Source organism: Lacerta agilis, chromosome 7, assembly GCF_009819535.1.
Source record: "Lacerta agilis isolate rLacAgi1 chromosome 7, rLacAgi1.pri, whole genome shotgun sequence".
Taxonomy (NCBI): domain Eukaryota; kingdom Metazoa; phylum Chordata; class Lepidosauria; order Squamata; family Lacertidae; genus Lacerta; species Lacerta agilis.
Genome location: NC_046318.1, coordinates 50,846,458 through 50,872,466, shown reverse-complemented (window position 1 = coordinate 50,872,466; position 26,009 = coordinate 50,846,458). Strand labels below are relative to the sequence as shown.

The 26,009-nt window shown below is 40.1% G+C and overlaps 1 protein-coding gene across 2 annotated transcripts; it reads right to left on the bottom strand.

Annotated features, from left to right (window-relative positions):
• Nucleotides 1-873: 873 nt before the first annotated feature.
• Nucleotides 874-14,812, bottom strand: UBXN2B (UBX domain protein 2B). Of its 2 annotated transcripts, XM_033155283.1 has the most exons (9): nt 14,437-14,457; nt 12,488-12,591; nt 11,887-11,937; nt 9,624-9,789; nt 7,261-7,347; nt 6,180-6,289; nt 4,815-4,952; nt 2,499-2,660; nt 874-2,321 (listed from the first exon to the last, which is right to left on the bottom strand). In XM_033155283.1, the coding sequence occupies exons 2-9, from the start codon at nt 12,559-12,561 to the stop codon at nt 2,159-2,161; spliced, it is 951 nt and encodes a 316-aa protein (XP_033011174.1). In that variant the 5' UTR covers nt 12,562-12,591; nt 14,437-14,457; the 3' UTR covers nt 874-2,158. The 2 variants fall into 2 exon arrangements, with proteins under 2 accessions (XP_033011174.1, XP_033011173.1); XM_033155282.1 differs by lacking the exons at nt 11,887-11,937; nt 14,437-14,457 and adding an exon at nt 14,698-14,812.
• Between the last annotated feature and the right edge of the window lie 11,197 nt (nt 14,813-26,009).

The window sequence follows — 26,009 nt, the reverse complement described above, 5'->3', positions numbered from 1 at the left end:
CACCACACAGCTTGGCTTGTAGTAGAAATGAAATGTTAAAGGTGCCTCTGTCCTGTCTGCTTTTAACTGTTTGCATCCCTTTACAAAAGCTTCTTTCTCCTAACCTGCCTTAGAGTGGAGATGAAAATTTAAAGGGAAAGTTAAAGGGACTATTCTTCAGTATGACTGGTTTTCACCGCTTTACTGTTTGAAAAGTTAACGAGCTTGTTGCTAACATTTTACAAGCCATGCCTATTCAAGTTAGCATGGGGCTTTAAAAATGTTTTAATACACCCCAATTGAAACAGACACTTTGTTAGTTAAGGAATCCCACTCAGACAAATTTATCTTCAGTTTCACCCCACAAGCAACCATTTCAAAACATTGCTTTCTTTCCCTCTCCTAATCACATTACAGCACAAGCCTATAAGTGTCTACAGCTGGGCTGTATTCTAAGTACCTCAGAAAGCCCCAAGGCTGGAATTTGAATTGCAAAAGGGAGAGGTGGTGGTTGTGCCCACCTTAGAAGCACCAGCAGGCTGAGGATGCACAGAAGAGGGAGTAAAATAGATCTTACTTGGCGATGTTAGGAGCAGCAGCAGCACAATGCCTCAGCCCTACACACACACATTCGCACAATATTGTCCCATGCTTGTGTCAGGTCCTGGGGCATGGAATCTTGGGCATGTACCCAGTTCATCTGAATGATAACATTTGGGTTACAATGGGTTACACTCAAGCTCCATTGTCTTCACAAAGTTAACTTAAAACCCATAAGCTGTCTTGTGGTTCCACTTACCTGTTCCTCAGATTCACAGCAGGCACATACTCAGACACAGGCACATTTCCACTTTTTTAAAAAGAAAATGAAATATGAAAAACATGTAGAAGCCCTATAGTTAAAACATTCTTTTTATTGGTTACCACAGGAGAATTTGCGATTGGTTCAATCATGCAGACATTAGATTTACAAAATCTTCCCCCAATTTCTACTAAACCTTTTCAAATATTTGTTTGAAATGTTTGTAACTCTGAAATGTATATATATATATACATGTGTGAATTTCAAGGGAAGCTGCTATACAGATCAAAAGGGGGAAAAACATGGTTGACCAACTCAAAATTAGTCAGAAAAAATATTTATAGTTAAAAAAATCCCCACATACCAATTTCGACATAAAACACTTCTCTTAATGTATATCCCTTCTTCATTTTTGCTTTGAAAAACAGCAACAAGCTATACTGGAAGTGCCATTTTTCATCATTCAAATAATACTGAGCATGAGATAGATAGCTCAAGGTTCTCCAAAAAGACTACTTTTCTAAAAAGAGTCTCAGGATTCAAAATCAGTCAGCTATTAACAATCTGAGTAGAAATGATAGTGGTCAAATTGTCTTCATGTTAAAACTTTAAGTTACTTTAAGCAATATATTGGCCAGATATTTGAATATTATAAGGTGCAAATTGGACTTCTATTTAAGCAGAGACAGTGCCGTCCCACCATACGTTGTTGAATTCCCAGACATAAGAGCTGTGCAACAGGCCAAATATCTCACTAGCACTAGATTAAAGGATGTGTTTATATTATGCTAGATATGTGGAAGACAACCTATGAACAGAGTATTTCCAATATTTCATATGATGGGGCATACACATATCTCAGCTGATAAAATAGTGCAATCCTGTTAAGTGCCTATTCAGAGGAAAATCCCAATGAGTTCAATGGGCTTACTCTCAAATAAAGGAGCATAGGACTGCAACCCTAAATTCTTAATGGCTATTAGCTGATGCAGCATGAAATTCTTCCACAGTTCAAGTCTTACCAGAAAAGAGACCCTTTCTCTTTCTACAAAAATGGCTTCTGCACCCTTATAAATTACCCTCAGCCCTCACCCCCCACCCAATAAAAGAAGTACTTGAATTCACACCAGTTTATACAGGCTGTTTTGGAAGAATACAAAAAATCAATTAATATTTATTAGCAAATTTCTGAATTCCAATTCAGACGAATTATCACTGGAAGACAGAACAGTACTAAACGCCAATTGATCTATTAAAGTGGGAAATGGTTAGTTTCTCTCTGTCATTTTTTCCCTTTACTCCTTGGAAGCATTTGTGAGGAACAATATGGAACATTATCCATTCACAGAAGCAATATTGCACTGAAAAGCTCAAGATTTACTTTAGTTGCTGAAGAATCACAGTGTTCAGAATATCCGATTCTTGTAGTGTCAGGCTTTCATCTGTAAGCTCTTTGTGTGGAAATGTAGTCAGAAGCACAAAGTCAGTGGTGGCAAACAAAGGGCGAGACTGGATAATAAAGTTCCGAATATCTATAATCCTATTGACAAAAGTATAACAATGTATATTTTAGTCTTTGGATCAACACAATATGCTCTGCACTTTAAAAACAAACCACTCATCAGCTCCGAATACTGGCGATAAGCTTCAGATGACAAATTGTGATAATCTGGAACTAAGACCCGATGTTTCAGTACAGTTAAACAGTTAAGCTTACCTATGGGTATGATTAAATCTTTGTATTAAACGACTTCCATCTGCCAGCCTAATCTGAATCTTAGTTGTTGGCACAGAGTCATCGATCAGAACCACAGCATCAAGGAAGGATTTTTCTTCTTCCTCTGGGGAAGATGGTGTACTGACAATCTCAGGTGTAAGGCTAAAATTAAGAAACAAGTGAAATAACTGAAAGACAGTTGAAATGGCAATGTTAAAGACTTTATCTATAAGCCAACCAGTACCACTGAAGTCAATGGGGCTTACTTGCAAATGAATGTGTCTACAAAGAGAGTGCAAGGGTGCCTTCTAAATATGCTCTCTTGCCTTCCTCAGTACCTCATACAATTCAATAAAACATAATTAGTTAAATTTTGTGCTCTTGTATTTGTTTAATACAAAAAAGGATTGAATTGGATGTTAAAAACATTTCAGTCCCTTAAGGGACTGGTTATAAGTAAATCTACACTCACAAAATATAAAATAAAATAAGAACATACGTTAACTGTCCTATGCCAAGTCATACCACTGTTCCATCTAGCTCAGTACTGTGTACACTGATAGGCAGCTGCTTTCTAGGGTTTCAAACCAGCAGCCTTTGCCAGAAGTACCCTGAGGTGCTGAGGATTGAACCAGCGATGTCCTGACTGCAAAGCAGATGCTCTACCACTAAGGTATAGTGAGTCTATCATAGCAGGGAAAAAATCTGATCCCATGATCTAATTTGAAAGTTTTACTGCAGAAGAAGAAAGTCACACTTCTAACATTGCATTTTGTAATTAAGTGCAGTGCCAATTATTGTTTAATATGTCAAAAAGCAGTAAGGAATCTCAACACTGACAGAATATGGTCAAAAAGAACATAGTGCTAATGCATATCCTGGAGCAGTATATGTAAACTTCCAACAGCCATAAAAAAGATTTATTTATATACAACAGGTTGGATCCAGACATGCCCTTCTGCAAACAGAAAAAGGCTCTGTCTGTTAATGGAAGAAATACTATTCCAGCAGAGGGAAGGCAATTTTCATCAATTCCCTCTTCAGCTCCAAGAACTACTTGCAACATAGTTGCAGAGGGTCCACCAGTCCTCTAGAACAGTTTCTCAAGAGGAAGAAGAAATTGACAAAATAAATTCCTAGTCCCTTTCCTCCAGCAGAGTGTCCTTGAAGCAGAACTCTGTTCCAGGGAAATCTAGATCCAACCTAATATCCATAACCTGCCAGCCTTCAAGAATAAAGGAAACCAGTTTAAAACAGCAGAGCAATTGAAATGTATTTCACTTAGCAATACCAGGCATATAATTACCATTAGCTTGGAGGGGAAAAGCTCCAAAAGAGGAACAGCCCAATCTTACACATGTTTACTCAGTCCCACTGAGCATCCTTAGTCTAATTGCTTTTGTAAAGTAACCAAACTCAAATGCTAAGATTAGATTAAAACAAACTGTTTGAATGGGGTAGCAAGTGAGAAGCATATAGTCTGCATAGCATGCAGAAGACCTATAGCAGGGGTGGGGCACCTGCAGCCTGTAGGCCAGAAGTGGCCAGCAGGGCCTACACTTTCATCCTGTCTCCCCTTCCACTCAGCAATGAATTGCTGTTTGTTAGGTGGGGGGAGACTTTTGTGAGGAGACACAAGGAGGAGAGAGCTAAGCCCCCCCCCCTCCCAACATGGCAGTTAGGCATAATAATAATAATAATAATAATAATAATAATAATAATAATAGGTTTCATAGCTGCCAGTGGAAGCTATTTTTCCAGTCTAATTGCTGCATGGGGGAATGAGGTGAGAAGAAAAATGTAGCTGGGGAAGAGAGACACATATAAAAGAGGGGCAAAAGAAAATGGAGTGAAGGCATGTCAGATGTGGGTGTGCATGAGCAAGAGGGCAATACAGTCAAAACTCAGTTGTCAGACGTATTCTGTTCTGGAAGCCCATTCGGCTTCCAAAATGTTCAACAACCGAGGCGTAGATTCTGATTGGCTGCAGGAGCTTCCTGCACTCAAGCAGAAGCTGCGTCGGATGTTTGGCTTCCAGAAACCGGAAAACTTACTTCTGGGTTTTGGGGGTTCGGGAGCTGAAACGTTCCAAAACGGAGGCGTTTGGGAACCGAGGTTTGACTGTAGCTCTGAACCCTTCTCACTACTGGTATAAAGTCCCCAACAGATTTCTGAGGTAATGTGGTTTTCAGCAGCGGGGTGGAGAAGATAATAGAATGGCCTTTGGTATTTTATATTCCAATAATCAACTGTATCAATGGCAAGAATACAATATAATTGTATTTTTATAAATCAAGGATTTTGAAAAAAATTAACCTTCCAAGTTTCTGGCCTTCTCCACTGAAAGCTTTGAATCTCAATCTAGGCCTTTCATATTCCTGCTCCTGGTGGTCTTCCATATCCAGATTAACTTGGCCTCCATGCACCAAACGTTGAAGTTCCGCAGGAATCTCTCTTAACAGCAGAAATAAAAGGGGAAATATCCAATTTAAGCACGTTTATTGATTTATGCAAGAGCATAAAGAGCAAGTGATGAAACTGAAAAGTATTCAATTTTGTCATTAAAATGTGAAATAATGATAACAATAGTTCAGATTCACTATGCTCTAATCTTCTTTACCATCCTCACATACATTCCACAATGCTGATAAAATGGCTTATTTAAGCTACTATCCTATACACGCTTACTACATAATAAGAACCAAAAAGACTTATATTTCAGTAGACATGTATAGTATTGTGCTGTTCATCAGGCATACATACAAAAATGCTACAGGCAAAATTATGGTCAGGAAGGGGGGGGGGGGATTATATGTACTTCACTTGCTACATGTTGAAGCTGCAGACTGAAAATAAAAGACTGTCTAGAAGAGTCATCACCATGTTACAGGGCTGGGTGTTCAAATCCTATTCAGTGGCTGAGGATGATACAGCCCCTAGTAACAGAAAAACCTTTTTGGTACATTTTTAATACAAAAAGTCCTCTATCAAAACCAACCCTTTCCATAAAGCAACATAAATAATAAACATGTTTCCTCACATGTCATTTATGGGATATATGGACTTCCCTGGTAATTGTGATCTATTCGCTTGATCTGGAAACAGCTTGTTTTTGGTGCCAGCTGGCTGCAAATTACCATCCCTTCCCAAAATATTTATCCTTTCTTTATCAAAATGGTCTATTGCAGCCTACATTTTATTCTAAGTTAGAACAGTTCCCTTGACACTAACTGGACCAGTGCTCCAGATGCTAAACCCTCTGATCCCAAGACCAATCTCTCACTCTTAAAAAAATAAAACTCTTCTTTAAGCAGTTCAGCTGGAGATTTGGGGAGGGAATTGCTCCCAGTTCAAGATGTAAACAGCCAAACAGAAACACTTCACCAGAAGAGCTGGTTGTGCCAATACCTCTACAGGGTGAGGACGCCATGTTGCCTTCCTCAGACTTAGTTCAGAAGACCTAGTGCAGGAGTGGGGAACATTATACAGCCTGGAGGCTTCATTGCCTCATGGGCAACCTTGCAGGAGCTGCATCCCAGTGGTGGGTGAGGCTGGAAAAACAGATGTGGCTCTCACCTTTGTAGAGTAGGCTATATTGCATAGAGATTTCCTCTCCAGCTGCAGTTTCTTCTACTACACTGGAAGCAATGTGTTCCTATAGTCACGAATACATAAACTTACCCTCTTTTAACAGACTCAAGAAACTCTGCATTCACTGGATCCGTGTACGATCTCAGCTCTCCATCATCTAAACTAAAACCGTTCCTCCACAGTTTAAGTAAAATTTGAACCTATGAATAAATCAGATATACTTTGAAAAGGTAAAAAAGTAGCACTAGATGTTTGAGCATTATATTCATCTTGGTTTGTTTTCCAGTATTAGAATACTAAACATTCTATTCAGCTAAGCTATACAAAGAGTAGATCCATTAAAAGTAATGGACCCAAGTGAGTTATGTCAATTAATTTCAATGCATCTACTATGCATACTCTGTGTAGAACTAACATTGGGTACAACCCATAGTCTAAAAGGAATGTGTTGCACTTGCCTATGAATTTGTGTCATCAGAATGTAATCAAAGACACATTAGCTCTAAGTCAGTGTCCAGAAGTGCTCTGCTGTGCCTCACATAGCTCTTTATGAGCAAGGACTGCCTCGCTCTCTTCATTGCATGGGAATTCTCACATATGAATCCACACTGCCCTTATGGAACATTAACCAATAAGGAAGACAATGGGATGGGATTTGCTAGTGGCAACCATGATGTGGTCAGGTAACACATGGTAATGTATTCTTATTGTTCATTCAGAAGAAACCACAAATATGGCATGCTGTCTAGTTAGAAGGTATCACTTTGTATCTTTCACTTCATATACATTGGCTTAAGGGCTAAGAGCTTATATTTTGGGCATATCACTTAAAGCGAAGCTTTTATTCAAATAGGAGCTCTGATCAATAAGAGAACCACCTTGAATCCTTTCCCCTAACTAGCTCTAAAACTCATTCTGAGTCCCTAGTACAGAAATAATTACATTCGCTTTAAAATATTTATCTTTGCATGACTGGAGTTCAAAAAATTATTATTGTCAAATGAAACTTACAGTTCTATAAAATGATCTAGGTATATATTGACGATATAAGGAAAAGCTATCAGGAAATCCTCTTGCAGTTGGGTATGTCATATGTTATACAGACAGGATTCCTAAAGTTAATCATCTCTTGCATGTAACAGGAAATTATGTTCATCATAATAATACTTACATCTTGCCCAAACTGATTTTCTCCATAGATATATTCAGAGCGCTTCCGAGTTGACTTCCCCAATCTGTACCCACCTCCAGAAAATGACTAATAAAATATTTAAAATACAAGTCTGAGTTACAGAGCTGCAGTAACTTACTTGCATTTATTTTAAACTAACTGACTACTAGTATTATTAACAGGTCAGTTTAGTTAAGTAAATACTTTGTAAAATATGCACCCTGCAGCTTAGAAAGGAAGTCTTCACAGGGGGAAAGATTGGCAAAAGGCAAAGGCAATTGGTTTAATCTTCGCACAATTAAGTAATAAGCAACTCAAAACAATGTTTTTATAGATAGTGACACTCTTCTCTCCTGATGAGCAGAAAGTAATTTCGTATAATACACAGAAAAACTCAACCATGCCAAATGATGTTGTTTTGATCAACCGGTAAAACAGGATCTGAAAGCATAGTTTGAAGTGGGATTGCAAAGTATATATATTTTGTATATTCTGGCGTATAAGACTACTTTTTAATCCAGGAAAATCTTCTCAAAAGTTGGGCGTCGTCTTATACGCCGGGTGGAGAATCTGCAGTTGAGTATATCTCAAACTCTATATTTTAACTGGAAAAGTTGGGGGGTCATCTTATACGCCGGAAAATACAGTATGCTCTGGCATGATGCTCAAATTGAAAAGCAAACCAGTGTCCCAGCTGTCACTCCACCTCCAGAAGTTCCTGTTCCACAGAGACAGGAGTAGATTTAAGAAGTGCTAAGCAGACAGAAAACAAAAAGCAGACAAGTAGCTCTAAACTATGGCTTGTTTGTTGGGTATCTGGAAGTTAATAAATCACAGAATAGAACAGCAGAATTGGAAGGGACCCTGAGGATCATCTAGCCCAGGGTTGACCAACTCCCAAGAGACTGCAATCTACTTACAGAATTAAAAACTGGCAGTGATCTACCCCGTTCTTTTGGGAAGGAAAGCCCCATTGGGGGGGGGGTCAGGTCAAGGTTGTTGAGCTTTTTTTAGGGAGGAGGGAAGAAGAAGAAGAAGAAGAGTTTGGATTTGATATCCCGCTTTTCACTACCCGAAGGAGTCTCAAAGCGGCTAACATTCTCCTTTCCCTTCCTCCCCCACAACAAACACTCTGTGAGGTGAGTGGGGCTGAGAGACTTCAGAGAAGTGTGACTAGCCCAAGGTCACCCAGCAGTTGCATGTGGAGGAGCGGAGATGCGAACCCGGTTCCCCAGATTACGAGTCTGCCGCTCTTAACCACTACACCAAACTGGCTCTCAAGACCCAATTTTAAGGGGTTTTGGGGAGGAAAGAGGTACAGCCACTCACCAACAAATCACTGGGAAACAAACAGTCTCACTCAGTAAACTCCATCTTCCATTCTGCAGTTCATGCAACAATGGAGGGTGGGATGAGGGGGCGGGGCCGGAATCGATTTTTAGTGATGCTAAGGAAGGGGACCCAGCCATGATCTACCAAAACCTCCCAGGGATCTACCAGTAGATAGCGATCAACCTGTTGGACACCCCTGGTCTAGTCCAACACTGCTGTAATGTAGGCAGCTGGCCCATAGGGGGATCAAACCTGCACCCGGTTTCAGTTCTAAATTATGGTTAGCATATAGTATGGGCTGGCTCAAGTCAGGCAAAGTATGAAAAGCAGTTGTCAGGGACATGTGCCAGTGCACACTGTTTGAACATGAACCTGGGGGTGGTCACCAACTACCATATACAGTGGCTTTCATTTTGTTCAGTGTAATGAAATGGGGCTAGTAGTTGCTAAGGTGATATTTACCATGTCATGGGGGCTACGTTAGACTTTGTGTTCAATTGTAGGCAGTGTTTCCATACTATTTTCAGTACAAAAGATACTGGAGTCGCACCTTTTCTTTTCACGTGACCCTCTCCCATAACCTCCCAACCTGGGACACTAGCACCTAGCGTTAATTGCTGTCAATTCCTGTCTGGCAGAAAAGCTGTTTAAAGCAGGCAAATATTATGTATTGGAGTACACTTTATCCGCTGCCTCTCTAAATTCAGCTCAGGTATTATTATTATTATTATTATTATTATTATTATTATATAATAAATACCCCGCCCATCTGGCTGGGTTTCCCCAGCCACTCTGGGCGGCTTCCAACAGAACATTAAAATGCAATAGTCTATTAAACATTAAAAGCTTCCCTAAACAGGGCTGCCTTTAGATGTCTTCTAAAAGTCTGGTAGTTGTTTTTCCTTTTGACATGTTGTAATGAAAGTAATTTTTTTAAAAAAGGAATCAAGTGCTATACTTGTTAAATAAAAGCACTTTTGCATTAAAACAATTGTGCTTTTCCCATTAAAAAAATGATTGCATGTACTTACTTTAGCTTTATGACAATCCCCCGATGCTCTTGATACTTCATCTAACGGGACTGCCCCATGTTCTTTTGCTTCTTTGAAAAGTTCAGCGACAATTTTATTGGATGCTATATTACTGGATGAGTCAACAACACTGAGCCCTCTGTATTCTGAATCACCTGAATAAAATCTTTTTTAAAAAGACAGAAAGCAAACAGCATTTATTGGTCATAAGCATTAAGAAATTTTCATACAGAAGTACATTAGTTTGTGCAGTGCCAGAAACACCACTCTGTTTCAGATGGCAAAGTGGCTTGGGCTGTCCCACCCTGCTTTCGACTGTAAGCTCTCTGGGTAAGGAACCTCCTTTGGGAGAAAGGGCAAGATAAACATTTAATAACTTCAACAAGTAAATATAGTTTTTAATTTAGAAATTAAGCTTTATAATGCCTTATATTGGAATTATTTTCACTTCATGTTAGAATCAATATTTTTGGAAGAACCTGACCAGGTAATGTTAGGAAAATATATTATTCTGGTTAATACCTTCATTTTAACAAAAGCCACCCTCCCATACTATTTAATTTCCTGACTTTTTCATATTCTGATTAGAACCACATTATGGCTTATGTGCTGTTAAAAGATTGAGAGAGTTTTGACACAGTCAGGAACTCCAAATTTATTTGTACTTCTTTAAGATGTCCAGATATTCATAAAAATAATAGGGTGCATTCAATATGCCTTTGAATCTGAGTTGCTGGGGACCACAAGTGGGAGAAGGCTATTGCGTATTCTGGGATTCTAACAGGCATTTGCCTGGCCACTGTGGAAACAGAATGCTGCACTGGATACATCTTTGCTGTGGTTCAGCAGGACTACTCTTAAGTTCTCACACAATCCTGGCACAAATAGAAGGGAACTTCACACAAGGGAATTCCCTGAACCCCATCCGTCCTTAAAGTTTTCTGAAGACCAGAAGATCCTCAGCAACACTAAGTGATTGGGCACAGGTTGCTGCTGAAAAACTGGAGAAATCTGACAGCATGCAAAAATCACGAATGGGTGTTTGCGCCTGTGTCAAGTTCCAAGATGCAGTTGAGATATCATATATGGCCCAGAGACATGCTCTTGAAAAAACTTCCCCAGGGACGAAGAGACGAAAACCACACAAAAACAAAACACTGAAGAAAGGTGAAAAATTAGACCAATTATTTTATATTTTGATTTTATACCTCCAACACGTAAGATGTGCATCTTATATTGGATGTTGGTTTAAGGAAGCATATTTTAGGAATAAAGACTGAGTGTACAACCTATTCTACCTGCTGCCTTACGGGGGCATCTTCAGAAGAAGAAAAGGCTAAGAAGTAAACTCTACACAAATTTGGAGTGGAGTTCTTAAGACAGTTGGATGGCATCTTGTATGCCTCCTTCTGGCAACTCCTGCAGCCAAGCTGATGCCAAATGTATTGCTCTGTTTTCCTTTGGACCACATTAGCGAGGCTGAGAGGGAGGCCTTGCTACCTGAGCAGCCCTGGCTCTCCATACACACTGCCCAGGCTTGACAACTCAGCAAAAACAATGCAAGAGGCAGCAGTTACAAGTTACCAGTCTCTGCAGCCACAGCGGGCGCTGTGATTCTCCAGTGATTTGATTTCACCCCTGGACGAGAACTCCATTGCCTTTCGACACTAACAGATGGCAACAACTACCTATCCCGTCACTATTTCCTACTAACGAAAAAGCATCAACATTTAGAATCAAAGGAGTTGGAAGGGTGTCTTGCAGGGCACCCAGTCAAACTTAAGCATAACGACTCTGTGATGAAAGGTTACAGCATTTGGGACTTTTGTTTGGTTTTCAAGAAAAAAGGTCAAATAAGCCCGGGAGTGGGTGGGCATAAAATTGTGCATGATTTACGAAAACCTAGCCATTCAATGAAGCTGACTGCTGGAAGATTCAGGAGAGACAAAAAACAGTACTTCTTCACACAGCACAGTTAAACTGTGGAATTCACTCAAACAAGAGGTAGTGATGGCTGCCAACTTGGATGACTTTAGAAGAGGATTAGACTCCACTGTCTTCTTCTCATGTTAGCTTATGATATTAACCCCACAGTCAATGTGAGAGGATCTGCAACAATTGAGGATGACAACTATTATTACAGCTGGGGATGATGACAACAATAATAAAAAGAAAAGAAAAGTTCAAGGGAAAAAGGAACATAAAAACTTAAACACACTATTTATGAATATTATAAATTAATTAAATGCTTATTTTATGGTACCTTTTGTTATCCTTGTCATCACTCATACTTCTTTCTGGTTTTCGCAAGCTTCTGAAGAAGTCAGCCAAGAAATATTCATTTAAACTTCCATTAATTTTACACCACCAATCTTAAATTTTGTTATATTGAAAATAAATTTGTGATATCCAACCTCTGTAGAGTTCATAGGTTGTGACAGTCAAGTCTAAGTTAGAAGACTCTTGCTATAATAAATAAAGGAATAGCATGCAAATGCTCTACAAGAACCAGTCTACAACAAATTTTATATTATAATCACCTTGCCCCAGTGTTGCTCATCAACTTTCATGAATTTCAGTAGAAAGTCCTCCATGGCCCTTTGGCTCCCAAATGAAAGACAACAACTCACACTGCAATCCAATGCACGTTATCTTGGAAGAAAGTACCACTGTGCACAATGGAATTTACTCCCATACAAGTGTACATAGGATTGCGTCTTCAGTGATATAGAAGGAGACTCCTCTACATTTTTAAAAGGCCTGCTTAATATTTGCATTTATGAAATGCACACTTATAGGAACTATGACAGTTAATTTGAACTGTTTGACAGTGTCATACAAAATTAATAAAAGCCCTTCTTTACCTTTGTACTGGTAATCTCGGATGACTGGTCACTCTATCTGTTGGTTTATCAGAATGAGATGGTTGTCTTTTCATTTCATCTTCATACAATCCAGCCAATGCCAGCTATACCAAACAACAGATGTTTTAGTCAATGTCTACAGACCCAAAAAACTAACTACGTTTGCATTCAACATGTAGTTCTCTTTTAAAAGAGAGATGACTAATTAATATGGGTCAAACATGCAGATCATTGGGCAGGCATGGTTATGAGTACTATTTTTTTAAAGCTTTTTTTTAATCACATGCTGAAAGAACAGCTGTTTGCCAAGTAAAAATTACTAATGTCACAAAAGAGCAACACTTGTTAGCACAATTAATAACATTTCTTCATGACAGCTATAAAGCCTTTCCTTATACGACTGAACATGATTTTACTTTCAGAATAAAATAGTATAGTAAGGATAATGTAAAAACTGAACAAGAAGCATGTGCTTAGACACAATGATCTAGCTCACATATTACATAAAACCAGTTTTAATTGAATATAATTGAAAGAGAAGCATGCTGGTGCATGGTGCTTCTTCTCACTCCTGCTGACCACAAGTGTGGTGCTGTCTAAAGTTGGGCTTATGGTTTGATTTCAGCATAGTTTGTTTTAAACTATGGTTTAACATGACAAGCAAATTAGGCCAACTTCTACTGACTTCTATACCAAGAATGGGGAACTACAGCTCTCATCTTCCATGACCATTGACTATGCTGGGTGGGGCCAATGGTCCAACAACATCTGAGGGCCACAGGTTTCATTTCTTGCTGTATACACAGTGGATGTTAATGCTGTGCCTAAGCAATATTCTAGAATATAAACTGAAGTCCAAGCAAGAGACAGAAAGGTTATGAGCTTTGCTATACGGAATCATAGAATTGTAGTTGGGAGGGACCACAAGGGTAATCTAGTCCAACCCCCTGCAATGCGGGAATCTTTCACCTAATGTGGGGCTCGAATCCACAACCCTGAGATTAAGAGTCTCATGCTCTACCGACTGAGCTATCCCAGCTCACAAACTAGGCAATTATCAAAATACTTTTTGATTTAAAGTCTACGAAGATTAACTTCATGATAAAAGTACACAGAAGTCCCTGATGTGTTTTGCATGTGTATTTTTTGCCCCCTCTGTTGTTTTCAATGAATGGTGGATGTGGGTTTGCACTTGGCAAAGATGTGAGAGTAAAAAAGCTGCATGTAATTTACATAATAGATCTTATTAATATCAATACAAGTGGCCCAAAGAATAAGAAGCAAAAAGTAAACAAAGAAAAATGCTGCTATATGGTTTGTTTCTACACTGAAAACCTAAACTATTATAGTTTAATTTTGTTTTTCCCGAGTATTGATGATTCACTGCAATGGATTTTTAAAATCTGGATTAGAAACAACAAACATTTATATGAAGAGAGCCAGGTGACATTTAAACGACAAGCTGCTTCAGGGTGAGGGCACAAAATTTAGGGCAAGAACATGTTTTTCATAAACATTTTAATGCTACGTAGAACTGTGAAGCCACAAATTATATATCACAGTTTGAGACTTTAGATAAGAGATTCTGATATCAACAGGCAACTCTATATGTCTACCTTTATTTATTTATTGTTTAAAAAAATCGTTCCTGGTGTCTGACCTGGTGTGCAAAAAAACCCCACAAACTTGAATTGCTGAGGCAAATATTCCCAGCCAAAACCATATACACTCTTACCCGGGAGCAAGCCCCACCACTGAGCTCTGCGAAGCTTACTTTTGAAAAGGCATGCAGAGGAATGCACTGTCAGAGCAGTTTCCCCATGCGATTTCATTTCACCAGGGAGTGATGAGGAAACGACATTTCCAGCTCTTAACTTATATTTAACAGTCACCCCCGGACCGGTACAACCAGTTGTTTGGCAACACGGTGAGATCGGCGGAGGTTTTACCTAAGGCAAGGCATGTCGCCATCAGTTGCAAGGAAAAGAAGGTGCGGGGGCAGCACACGGCAGCTCCCAATAAATAATGCCTGCTTGCTATAAACTCTCCCAGAAAGCGACAGCTCCCAGCTTGCTTTCTTACACAAACCCTGGCTGGCCATTCTGGAGCAGCTCCACCTGCGCCACGAAGGGTTTTCGAGGCGGAGCGACTCCCAGGAAGGGGAGGCGACACCGACGGCTCTCTCGCCCGCCCCACTCCGCTCCCCGTACCTGTAGGTCCCTGACGGTAGGGGGCCGCCCGCTTCCACGGGGGCCTTTCTCCCGCCGCATCCCGCTCGTGCCAGGTCCCGAATCCTCGTCCTCCGCCTTCTCTTGCTGCTGCTCCTGCTGCCCGCCGTCCGCCCCGCCGTCCGCCATCTTCAGCGGCCAAGGAGCCTCTCCCAGGAGCCCGAGCTCTGCGCTACGGAGAGGCTCGGGGAGGTGGGCGGGAGGAGCACTTCCGGCAGCGCGTGTAGCTATGGCAACGAGACCTCAGGAGCTGGACCACTTCTTCGGGCGCCCCTTGCTAAGGCTCCAACTTTGGCCCTATTCCGTTCCTTCTGCGCATGCGCAGTCTGCATTCGTTGCCCCGTCCCTCTCCATCGGGTCAGGTGGTGTCAAAAAAAAGTAAAAAAAAAAAAAAAAAAGGGTGCAGCGGCCCATCTTGCTTCCGGTTAAGCGATAATGATAATTATTATTCTTCGCACCATAATCTCGATTTGTGAAACTGGCACTGCTGCAGGTGCCACAGAATATTCGTTCTGCACTTGTAAGAAATTGATCTTTTAGTGTGACGGCGCCCACGCTTTAGAACTCCCTGACTATTGACGTCCGGCAGGTGCCGTCACTATATTCGGTGCCAAATGAAAAGATTTTTGTTTAGGCAAGTCTATTCAGACATACAGAATGCTGAGAGGTGCTATAAACTGGTTTTTAGCTGATCGTTGATTTTAATTATTTTTGCAAATGTTTTTATTTTTAACTGTTTTTATTGATAATTTTGCTGTTTTTTTTAACTGCTATAATTTCTCTCCAATACAATATTTTGCATCTATTTTTAAGACCCTTTTTACGGAGAAACAGTTTGCCACTAGGTGGTGCTGAAATAGCACTTAAATGGCTGAAGGTGTTGACCCATTTTACTTTTTCCTTTACCATGTTTGTTTTTCCTATGGATCATTGAAAATAAGAATACATATTTTCCAAATCAAATTCTTGGTGGTTCAATATCAGAAGTCAGCTTCAGAATTATACACCATGTTGTTTTTGGACTGTCTGTACTATAGATGTTGTTAGTACAGTACTCACTGAAAAACTTCAGATAGGTACCAAACAGGTTATGGAGGCTTCCATTCCTAAAATAAATTGATATTTTACTGCTATCTTGGACTGCAAGGGACACATTGCAAAGGGGAAAGGGCATGTTTCACAGAGAGGCAATTTAACTATTGGGACAGAGAAATCCAGAGGAAATTGGCCCCAAATAGTGGATCCTGTATTGCAAATAACTGATAGCTGATTTCCCATAAGTCTTTGCTGATACTACTAGCACGGGGACACTTTTCAGACATAAAAAGAGTTCTGTGTTTTATTTCATTGTTGCAGAAGTGTATCCCATTTCAAATTAGATAAGCTGTCGACCATTGCCAGACACTAATTCCTTGAGAGGACCTTCTCTGGAAAGACTGCAGACATAAACTTAATTACGTCTAGCAATTTTGTCAGAAAATGAAACTTCTGCCCTTTTGTAATAGTAAATCACCGTCATGATCATACATCTTTGTTTTGCAGCCTGGTCATCAAAGTGTCCCATTATATTTTTGCTAATATTTCCCACGGTTTGATGGAATTAATGGGGTGGTGAACATCACCTGAAATTTATCACATAAGGCACAATACAGTTCCTGATTGTTTCCTCAACGATTTTGTTCATCCCTGGCTACCAGATGCTTTGATTTTTTCATGTTTTAGTTAGACATGCCTAGGTGATCTTCATGGACCACATGAATTAATCTTGCTTGTGGAGATGTTGGAACTACTCAATTCTCAATTTTTGAAATCTTCTCACTGAGGAGGCACAATTCACTTGCTACTTGCTCGTATGTTTGCAGAGGTCTGGATAGCTTCTTTTTGCATTACTATCTTTTGCTTATATAAGATCAATAGGCGCTTGGTCAGCACTCAGGGCTACTTTCCATTCTGAAGGTATACTCGCCCCTTGGGTGGATGAGACTATTGTTTAAATACCAATGCTTCATCCGCATCTTATTTGATGTCCTCTTGGCTTAAAATCAGAACACAGGATAAGCAATCTGCAGTGGTATTCCAAATGTTTGGGAGATGATCAGTTTGGAAATAGAAGTCCCTAAGTCTGATGATCTGCTTACCTATTCTTGAGGTTGCTTGACTTGAACTATGTGTGGTAAATGCAGTAGACAGAGGTTTATGGTTACACCATAATGTTAACCTTACATCACAAGTAAGCCCAGAAGCATGTTAGAGCCTCTTTTTCAATGACAGAACATGTTCTTTTCTAATGCATTAAGCACTCTGGAGGCAAATTCAGCCGTAACTTCCCTGCCTCCTTTCATTTGCATCAAGACAACACCCAAACCATAGTGGGAAGCATCTGTGGTTACAATTGTTTGTCTGCTAGTATCAAAAGAATCAAGAGCAGGGAATGGGTTAGATGAAGAATGAACACAGTAGAAAAAGAGTATGCAACTGCCTTCTTCACAGCAACAACCCTGGGAAGAGGCAATCTGCACAACTCTGTTTGCTTATTAAATTACTCCTTATTCTATTACAGGAAAATTGCCTTTTGAATTGCTTAAAGGACATTAAGTGAACACCAAATTTACCTAGTGGCAGAAACTCACAAAACTCTTCATGTCACCTACCCCTAAGAATGCTGAGATTTGTGATTGGATTCAAGTGAAATATAAACTCTATGTGGAATATTAAAAAGGTGCTAAATAGCAAATATTTCAGACTGAGGACTCTGTTACTTAGAGCTTACCCAATAGGGTTGGGAAAAGATGTTCCAGACACTTCAGACTGAAATGAACAATTAAAAACTGTAAAGGCTCCTTTATAGCAGATGATGCCAATAAATGGACCATGCTAAAACTAAGCTGGGGTGGTGAACATTTCTTGACATAAGGGCTGAATTTACACTTGCGCAACCCTCCAAGGCTGCGTGTGAGCAATTGAAGTGGCTATGACACATGCACACACACACACACATGTCACAGCCACCCTGCCCTCATTTGATCCAAGCAGATCTACTCAGGAATAGGTAACTATCACCCACTCATCAAACAATCAATTTCATGACCAGTGAGGGCAGTTCACATCCCCACCAGTGTGCTGAGCTGTTCTTTCTTTTTTCTTCTTTCCACCTCTGCCAAAATTAGTGGGATCTTGAGGGCTCTGTTATGACATAGCATCATTCCCAGGGGTATTCTTTAGGTCAGGGGAGATGTCTGGTCCCATTGGCGAAATGTACCTGCCCTCCCTTCCTCCAGAGCCTGCTGCACAGTCTTCACACACACACACACACACACACACACAGGCTTGAGAAGAAACAGTGGGGTTCTTAAGGGTTGGTATGCTAAGGATTGTGAGTTTTATGGGTCACTTATCTGGTCAGTCATGTGAGACTCAAGGTCATATACTCAATGGTGGGTAATATATCTCCTGCCTCTGAGCACAGTTTATCAGACAGTTTTTTTCTTTCTGTTTTTCTGTTGTTTGCTTCTGTAACCAGACATGCTCTTAGAAGCTGAAGTTTTTGAACCTTACTGGGGATCCAGTAAGACCTGTACACTTTTAAACCTCAGTAAACTTACTGAATAATTCTGCCGCCTGTGTGTGTTTTACTTTGGAACTCTGCATGGCAGATGGGCCAGATGCATCGGCTACTCTGCTACTTTCTTCCCATGCACTAAGGTTGTTGTATTCAGGCATGGAAACTCTCTCTCTCTCTCTCTCTCTCTCTCTCTCTCTCTCTCTGTGTGTGTGTGTGTGTGGATTTTGCACCAGCCCTGTCATGGCATTAGTGGCAACAATGTCACACTGCTGGTCTACATTCATTTTGGGATCTGTTATACACTCCAGACTAGGAGTGGGGAATCCTTTTCAGCTTGCAGCGGCATAGCAACCCCTACTAGTGCCTGGGGCGGACTAAATGTTTTTAAGGGGAGCCACCAAACTTATTGTGCTACTTTTAGCAGAGCTCCCAAAATGTCCGTAGCTGGTGTTTTGAGGTATGGCAGTGGATCCACCCCTTGCAGCGCCCAAGATGCCCAGCAACTGCTGTGCCGCCGTGCCGCCCTACAGCCCCGCATACCACCCTGAGATCCCCCCCTGGTGCCCGGTGTGCCACACCACCATCTGCCCCTACTTTCTATCCCTATTTTATAAATGCACATTTGGCTCTTCCTTTGTATAATAATTGGACACGGGTGGTGCTGTGGGTTAAACCACAGAGCCTAGGGCTTGCCAATCAGAAGGTCAGCGGTTCAAATCCCCATGAGGGGTGAGCTCCCGTTGCTCCGTCCCTACTCCTGCCAACCTAGCAGTTTGAAAGCACGAAGTGCAAAAATAGGTACCGCTCCAGTGTGAAGGTAAACGGCATTTTCGTGCGCTGCTCTGGTTTGCCAGAAGTGGCTTAGTCATGCTGGCCACATGACCCGGAAGCTGTCTATGGAAAAACAACAGCTCCCTTGGCTAATAGAGTGCGATGAGCGCTGCAACCCCAGAGTTGTCTGCGACTGGACCTAACGGTCAGGGGTCCCTTTACCTTTACCTTGTATAATAAAATAATAATAATAATAATAATAATAATAATAATAATAATAATTTTCTTACTTATACCCTGCCAATCTGGCCGGGCCTCCCCAGCCACTCTGGGCAGCTTCCAACAGGTTATTAAAAACACAATAAAAGATCAAACATCAAAAACCTCCCTGAACAGGGCTGCCTTCAGATGTATGCTAAAAGTCAGATTTATTTCCTGTTTATTTCCTTGACATCTGGTGGGAGGGCGTTCCACAGGGTGGGTGCCACTGCCAAGAAAGCCCTCTGCCTGGTATGTAATGGGAATAAAATCGGAACCGTATCTCTCTAGCCTGGATTTTGTTTTGTTTGTTTCAATTGTCAAGATTGTTTTTAATTATAATATGATACAGCTAATTTCCCCCCATATCTGTACATTTCTTCCCAATTTGCATAATTTGTAAATTTCATGCATTAAAATTTGCCCTTAACATCTGAAATGATGTAATTCAAGATGGCAAAAATACAACTGATCTGTCCAATATAGAGAGGTTTCTGTGCCCCAGGCAAAATGGTTTAAATCTTAAGTTTAAATCTTAAAACAGAATGAAAATGTACTCCACCATGGTCTAGGGTTGCTAAACAAAGCTAATATTTGATCTGAACATCTTATGCAAAGCTGTATTATAAGGCTGAATAAATTAGACAGGTCATACTTCATTCATTATGTTTGTGTACATGTGAGGCTTAAAGGGTGAAAGTAAATTCTTCAGATGTAATAATATAATTTAAACAAGTCAGTATCTGTGTCATCATTCCCACTTCGCATTAGAGAAAAATTGTCCATAATAAAAGGAGCGGTGTGGACTCAACTATGCCAAACTTGTATTTTGGGTAATGATTAAGTAAAACAAGTCTCAGAGTACAGCCCTGAATGGGGTTGGGATATATTCATGAGCTATTCAGTGGGCTCACATTAACATGTGCAGTGCTGAATCACCCAATCAAAGAAACCTTTTTAATGGGAACTGATAGAACAAGGGATTTACTGTGATAGTTGGAATCTATAACCTACTCATCTAGGTTATTTGAATTTTGTACAACCCTTCAGTAACACCGAAGGGGACCCCCCCCCCTCTTTCTTTCTGGTTCTAGAAATTGAACCATCATTCAAAAAGTATGACTCTGATCAGCTCAGCACTGTCAGAAATTAATGCTGCAAATAGTTTTGGATTTCATGTGGGAGAAAACCATTTGTTAGCAAGAATATTTTATGTTAAAAGTGATATATCTACTGCCAAACATGTCTCTGATCAGGACTCATTGTTTCATATTCACACAAATATAGTATTATTTTTCAATCAGTGAGCTATCAAACAATAAAATACAAATGCCTGACCATTTATATTCAGTGCACACCATCCTAGTAGCTACATCACCATAGTTTCTGAAGAAACTTATCAATAAGCATTGTGAGATATGAACCTAGTGATGATGATGGTTTTATTTATACCCTGCCCATCTGTTTGGGTTTCCCCAGGCATTGTGGGCGGCTTCCAGCACATATAAAAACATAATAAGTCATATTCTATTGATGTGATCTGAATAAATGAGATACAGAGAAGATAGCCTTTACTACCAAACTTTTAAAGCAAGGAACTCAGGTTTAAGGCATTTTTAGTCCCACTGAAGGAGGAGAAATAGGGGAGGGAGGGAGGACTGTGTAGACAGCATGCAAATTCAGAAAGCAAGGCAATGAAATAGATTTGAACACAGCTGAGTGTGTGCTTATCTCCAAAGTAATATATTTGATACTGAGACAGCTTCTGAACTAATAATGCAATCAATTACAAAGCAATCTATTGTGGCCTTGGTGTGAACCTTGGAAGTTTGTACTAGGATTCAATTTGGAAGTCGAGGTTTTCCTTACAGAAAGTAAAGTTTTCTAGACCAGTGGGCAGGGACATGTAAATTAACTAGAATCACTCTGGATTGATGTGTCTGTTGTGGTTTAATAGAATCAGATGGGTATAAATCTTGTTTGGGTGGAAAGGAGCCGTTAGCTGTTATAATCAGTTAAAATGACCAAATAAAGAGGTACATTTGGACCTTTGTGGGAAAATTAACTTATTCATAAAGGAAACAGACATTAATAGTTTTGTTTAAATCACCACAGGTTTGACTTGCTAAGTCAAGCCACTAAGCATTCATTGGGCTTGAATGAAATGAAACAATTTGATTTCTAAAGCTGTTTCAAGGCTCACTATAGAACTAGAATTGATAGAGCTTCCCAATAGATACTATGAACAGTACATTTAGAAATATAGCCAAATCATATATACAGTCTACTACTGAAGTGACTATTTCTGAGCAGTGTAGCTGATTTTTAGAAATATAACATATGAAAAGGAGTCTTGGCTTGTGGTGTTCAGAATGTAAGCTAAATACATACTAAATGTATTTGTATGAACTGCATAGTGAAGCAGGTTTGGAGGCATAGATTGGCTAGGTCAACTACACATTGGCTCCTGATATTATTGGAAGAGAAATAACCTAACCCAGAAATGTGGGGGCATTTGCACAAGTCTATTTGGAGATTGTTTCACAAACAGGATGTTGCTTCTCTGCTGCATCGGTGGTCATTTTAAAACCTCAACTTATGTGTTAAATTCATAAATATGTATTCTGTAGATGACACTGCTTTTCAGACATTTGGAAAAAATTGTTGGCAGTTTAAGATTGGTTTCTCACTACCAGAGATGGCATATAATATATTATACTTACAAATGGGAGAAAATTCTGTTCTTGAGGGTATTTGAGGGATTGACTTTTCAGAAACACTCAGCATTAGTTTCCCTCTTGAGGACCTACTGAGAATTTTACCTTGAATTTAAGTCAGTTTAGCTGCCTCAATATCTTTTCACAATAGCTCTTCCTACCACAGTGCATAAAGTTCTACTTCAGTTGTAGATGTTAAAGGAGAGTGAGCTGAACTTGAATTGAACACAAAAGATTTGCTTCATATACAAAATGACAGAACTTTGAAAATGTTAGACCAATGTCATCCTGGCTTCAGGCAGGGGTAGTTTCTGAACTGTTTTGTTTGCCCAGATTGATAACCTGTGTCAGGGGAAGGACAGCTTGATAAATCTGCTTGATTTCTATGCAGCTTTTGATATCTTCTTGGACTGGCATGACTCTGTGAAATGGGAGTTGGAGCCACGGTGTTACAGTAGTTCGACTCATGGCCCATGGTAGCACTGCTGGACTCTGAGCTATTGTTTAAAAACAAAAGCAGCAAAATTTCAAAGTACCGTATATGCTGGCAGTTCCTCCTGAATGTTTTTGGTGAATTAAGCAGAGGTTGGATAGTCATCTGTCTTGGATGCTTTAGTTGAGATTCCTGCATTGCAGGGGGTTGGACTAAGTGACCCTCAGATTCCCATACACCACTACAATTCTAAGATTCTACAACATGTGGGTGGTTGTTAAAGAATGCCCCCTCCCCCTTCATGGCAAATGCAAAAAACTCTACATGGATAAAGTCCTTGCAGTTAACTTATAGTACAGTACAGTAACATATATGTCTACTCAGAAGTAAGTCACTTTATGTTTAATGGGGCTTGCTTTGATGTCAGTTAAATTGGGTATAGGATTCTGGTAAGATTGATTGAAGTTGTACTAATTTTTGTGGGGGTAGGGAGCAGAAAAAACATGGAACAAAGATGCATCAGTCTGGTTAAAGGAAGTAGAATTTGATGTCTACAGTACAAGGACCAAGTCCCCTTTTGCAGCCATTGCTCCTTCTAGTTAGGCTGAAAGTTACTGACTGGACCAAGGCCCTAAGGGAGCAAAACCAATGATGAGTAAAGTAAGTTTTTAAAATATGAAACTGCACATGCTCTTAGTATTTTTGTTGCTGTTTATCAAAGCTTTATATGTGTGTGTGTTTTCTAGTGTCCTATCACTTATACTGGCTGGTGCCAACATTTCTCATCTTTCACTTCCAGCTGAAAACCTGCTTCTTCCTTCTGAATGGCCACCTGAATGTTTAAAACAAATGGCTTGTACACTAATGTGTACAAATTGAATAGAGTTTTTTTTTTAACTGTGCTATTTGTTTTTAATGTTCTGGTATTTTGATTGCTACCCACGCTGGAGTCTTCTGAAGAAGAGTGGGATATAAATAATAGTGTCTCATTCAGTCTTGCATCTCATACAAAGGGTCTTAATCCATGGGCCTCCATTACTCATGCAGCTTTTACATACCGGTGACTAGCCAGAACGCAGCCATACTACTGGCATCCAAATGTCATGCATGAATGAGCCAATTCATGGATGAGGAACCCTATAAACAAGGCAACAAGATTACATGGAACTCTGAACAAATTGCCGCTTTTTGCATACCCAGAATTCTAGCTAAACTTGTTTGTTTCTCTGCACCTAAATACTCATATCCTCATCGGTGGCAGAGCACCGGGGGGGCGGGGGCGGAGAGCAGGCGGGTCCCGGGGGCATGGCACACTGCCTGCGGGGGCGTGGTGCCCAGTGCGGGCAGGGAGCAGCCTCAATGGCACCCCACCGGGATCACACTGCCAGGGTAGTGCGCTCCCCCCGCACTCCTCTTCCTCTGCCAGTGATCCTCATTCACCAAAGGAAGAAAACATATACAGTAATCTATTCTGTTCCTTCCCAAGAATATGTCAGGGAGTTTTATATACTGAGCAGACTTATGTGCAAAGGAGCAGTCTCTGCTTAGATGACTGTAGAAAATGTTATCATTTGTTCCGTTGGGCAACAGTATTAGCAGACAGAAAACAGTTGGTGGAAGCCAGGATGATTAAGTCACTACTAACTAGTCAGCATCACAAAGCAAGTTGTATCCAAAAATATCAATAATGCTGATGAAGGCTGAATGAAGTCACATATCAAGAAATCAAGGATTTGCAAAAGTAACCAACTTCACCAAACTCTTCCCAAGCAAATAGCACTTTCTTGATCACAGATATATCAGGGCAAATTCAGTTATTCGTTTCCATACCAATAGAGCTTAACAGCTACATTAAATGACGTACTGGCACAATCTGAAGAAAACACAAAGGCACACATTGGTCCGTAACATTAGCAGATCTAAAGGATGAAAAGGAATAATAATATACATAATACTGCTGTAGACATCATTCCAGCAGCCTCTACCAAAAATCATGCATGACCCTCCAGGACAAGTTTCCTTATTGTTTAAGGCCACATGGACAACCTCTGAAATGGTATGGAAGCTGCTTTAACAGGCGGAGCATCTTCCTGACTTGACCCCCTTGGGTACAGTGGCATTTGCGTGCCACTTACAGCTCCCACCAAAAGATTCTCCTTCTGATGGGAAACAGTCCATGTGCTGAAACATTGCACATGTCTTAGTTGCCACATGAAGCAGTACCAATGAGGAGGCTGTTTAAAGCAATCTCCATGTAGCTATTGTAACACAGAGGATCTGACTGCTTGGGGTTTGGGGAACTAATTATAGAAGATTCCCAGGATTCACATTTCCAGGTCATTAATCTAGAATCTATCAATTCTTGGCTTTCACCTTTCAGTATAAAAGTATCAGTGGATTTTTGACAACATTCAAACCTGACAGCAGAGATGGGATGTTCTTGATCTCTGGTTGTGATGGGTTTCCAATAAAAAGCTGCTCACAGCACAGGTTAGAAGTATTACAATATGCTCTGCAAAATCTTTAATAGCTGACTGCCAATTCTTCATCATCTGCACCAGAGGAAACTCTTCTGTTACATTGGCTAGGTCTCTTGGGGCCATTGCCAATGTTGGCGTCTTAAAGGAAACAGACACCTGGAGGTTTGGCATGAGTAGAAGCTGAAAGGCTTTTAATGTCAGTACTCGGTTATCACCCTGCAAGAACTAGCATGGCTACCCAAATGGAAATTGTCTTGGAAGGATAGACTTTGCTTTAAGAGGAAAATTTTTTTGAATGAATGTTTCTTAGCCATGAAAAACTGAACCAAACTAGCACATCACAAATTCAGACAGTGTACTTTGTATTAAGTTACAACATTCACATCTAAAAATGAATGGTGCACAATGGAGAACAAAGGCCATAAGGCAATAATTGCAATAGAGACTACAAAAGTTAAACTTCTATAATTGGATGTTGTATTACATAAGCACTTTATGATCACTGAAATAGTTTTGCTTTTAGTCTTAGGTGAAATATAACATTGTAAAGTGTGATTTATTTCTTGTTTATAGCTAGCACTATCCATGTGTGTGTGTGATCAGCATATGTGTCTATGGAGGCAAAAGGTCAAGCAATGCCAGAGATAGCTGTAGGTGTATCACACGATTATGCAGAGCACAAGTGAATACAGAATCCAATCAAATGAATAATCATATGAAATCACTCAACTGTTCTGTTCAGAAGTAATTTGTGGATTGTAAGTATACTTGTATAGGATTACCTATATCCAGGGCTGCTCCAGAGCCTAGTTAATATTATTGTACTGATTCAAAAACCAAATGTAATTTTACAGAAGCCGTATCAGATGCCAGAAATTGCAGGTGCCTTAATTATACATATTCTACCACACATGTACCTGTCCTGAATTTGTGACGATTTCTGATTCCACCCACCTTTCTATAGTAATGATCAGGCTTTTTCTGGAGAAAAATAGTTGAATCTAGTGCTTCCTCTCTGTTTTGGATTTACATTAGCTGCAGGGTTACCCTTTGGCATAAGAGAGAGAATCAAA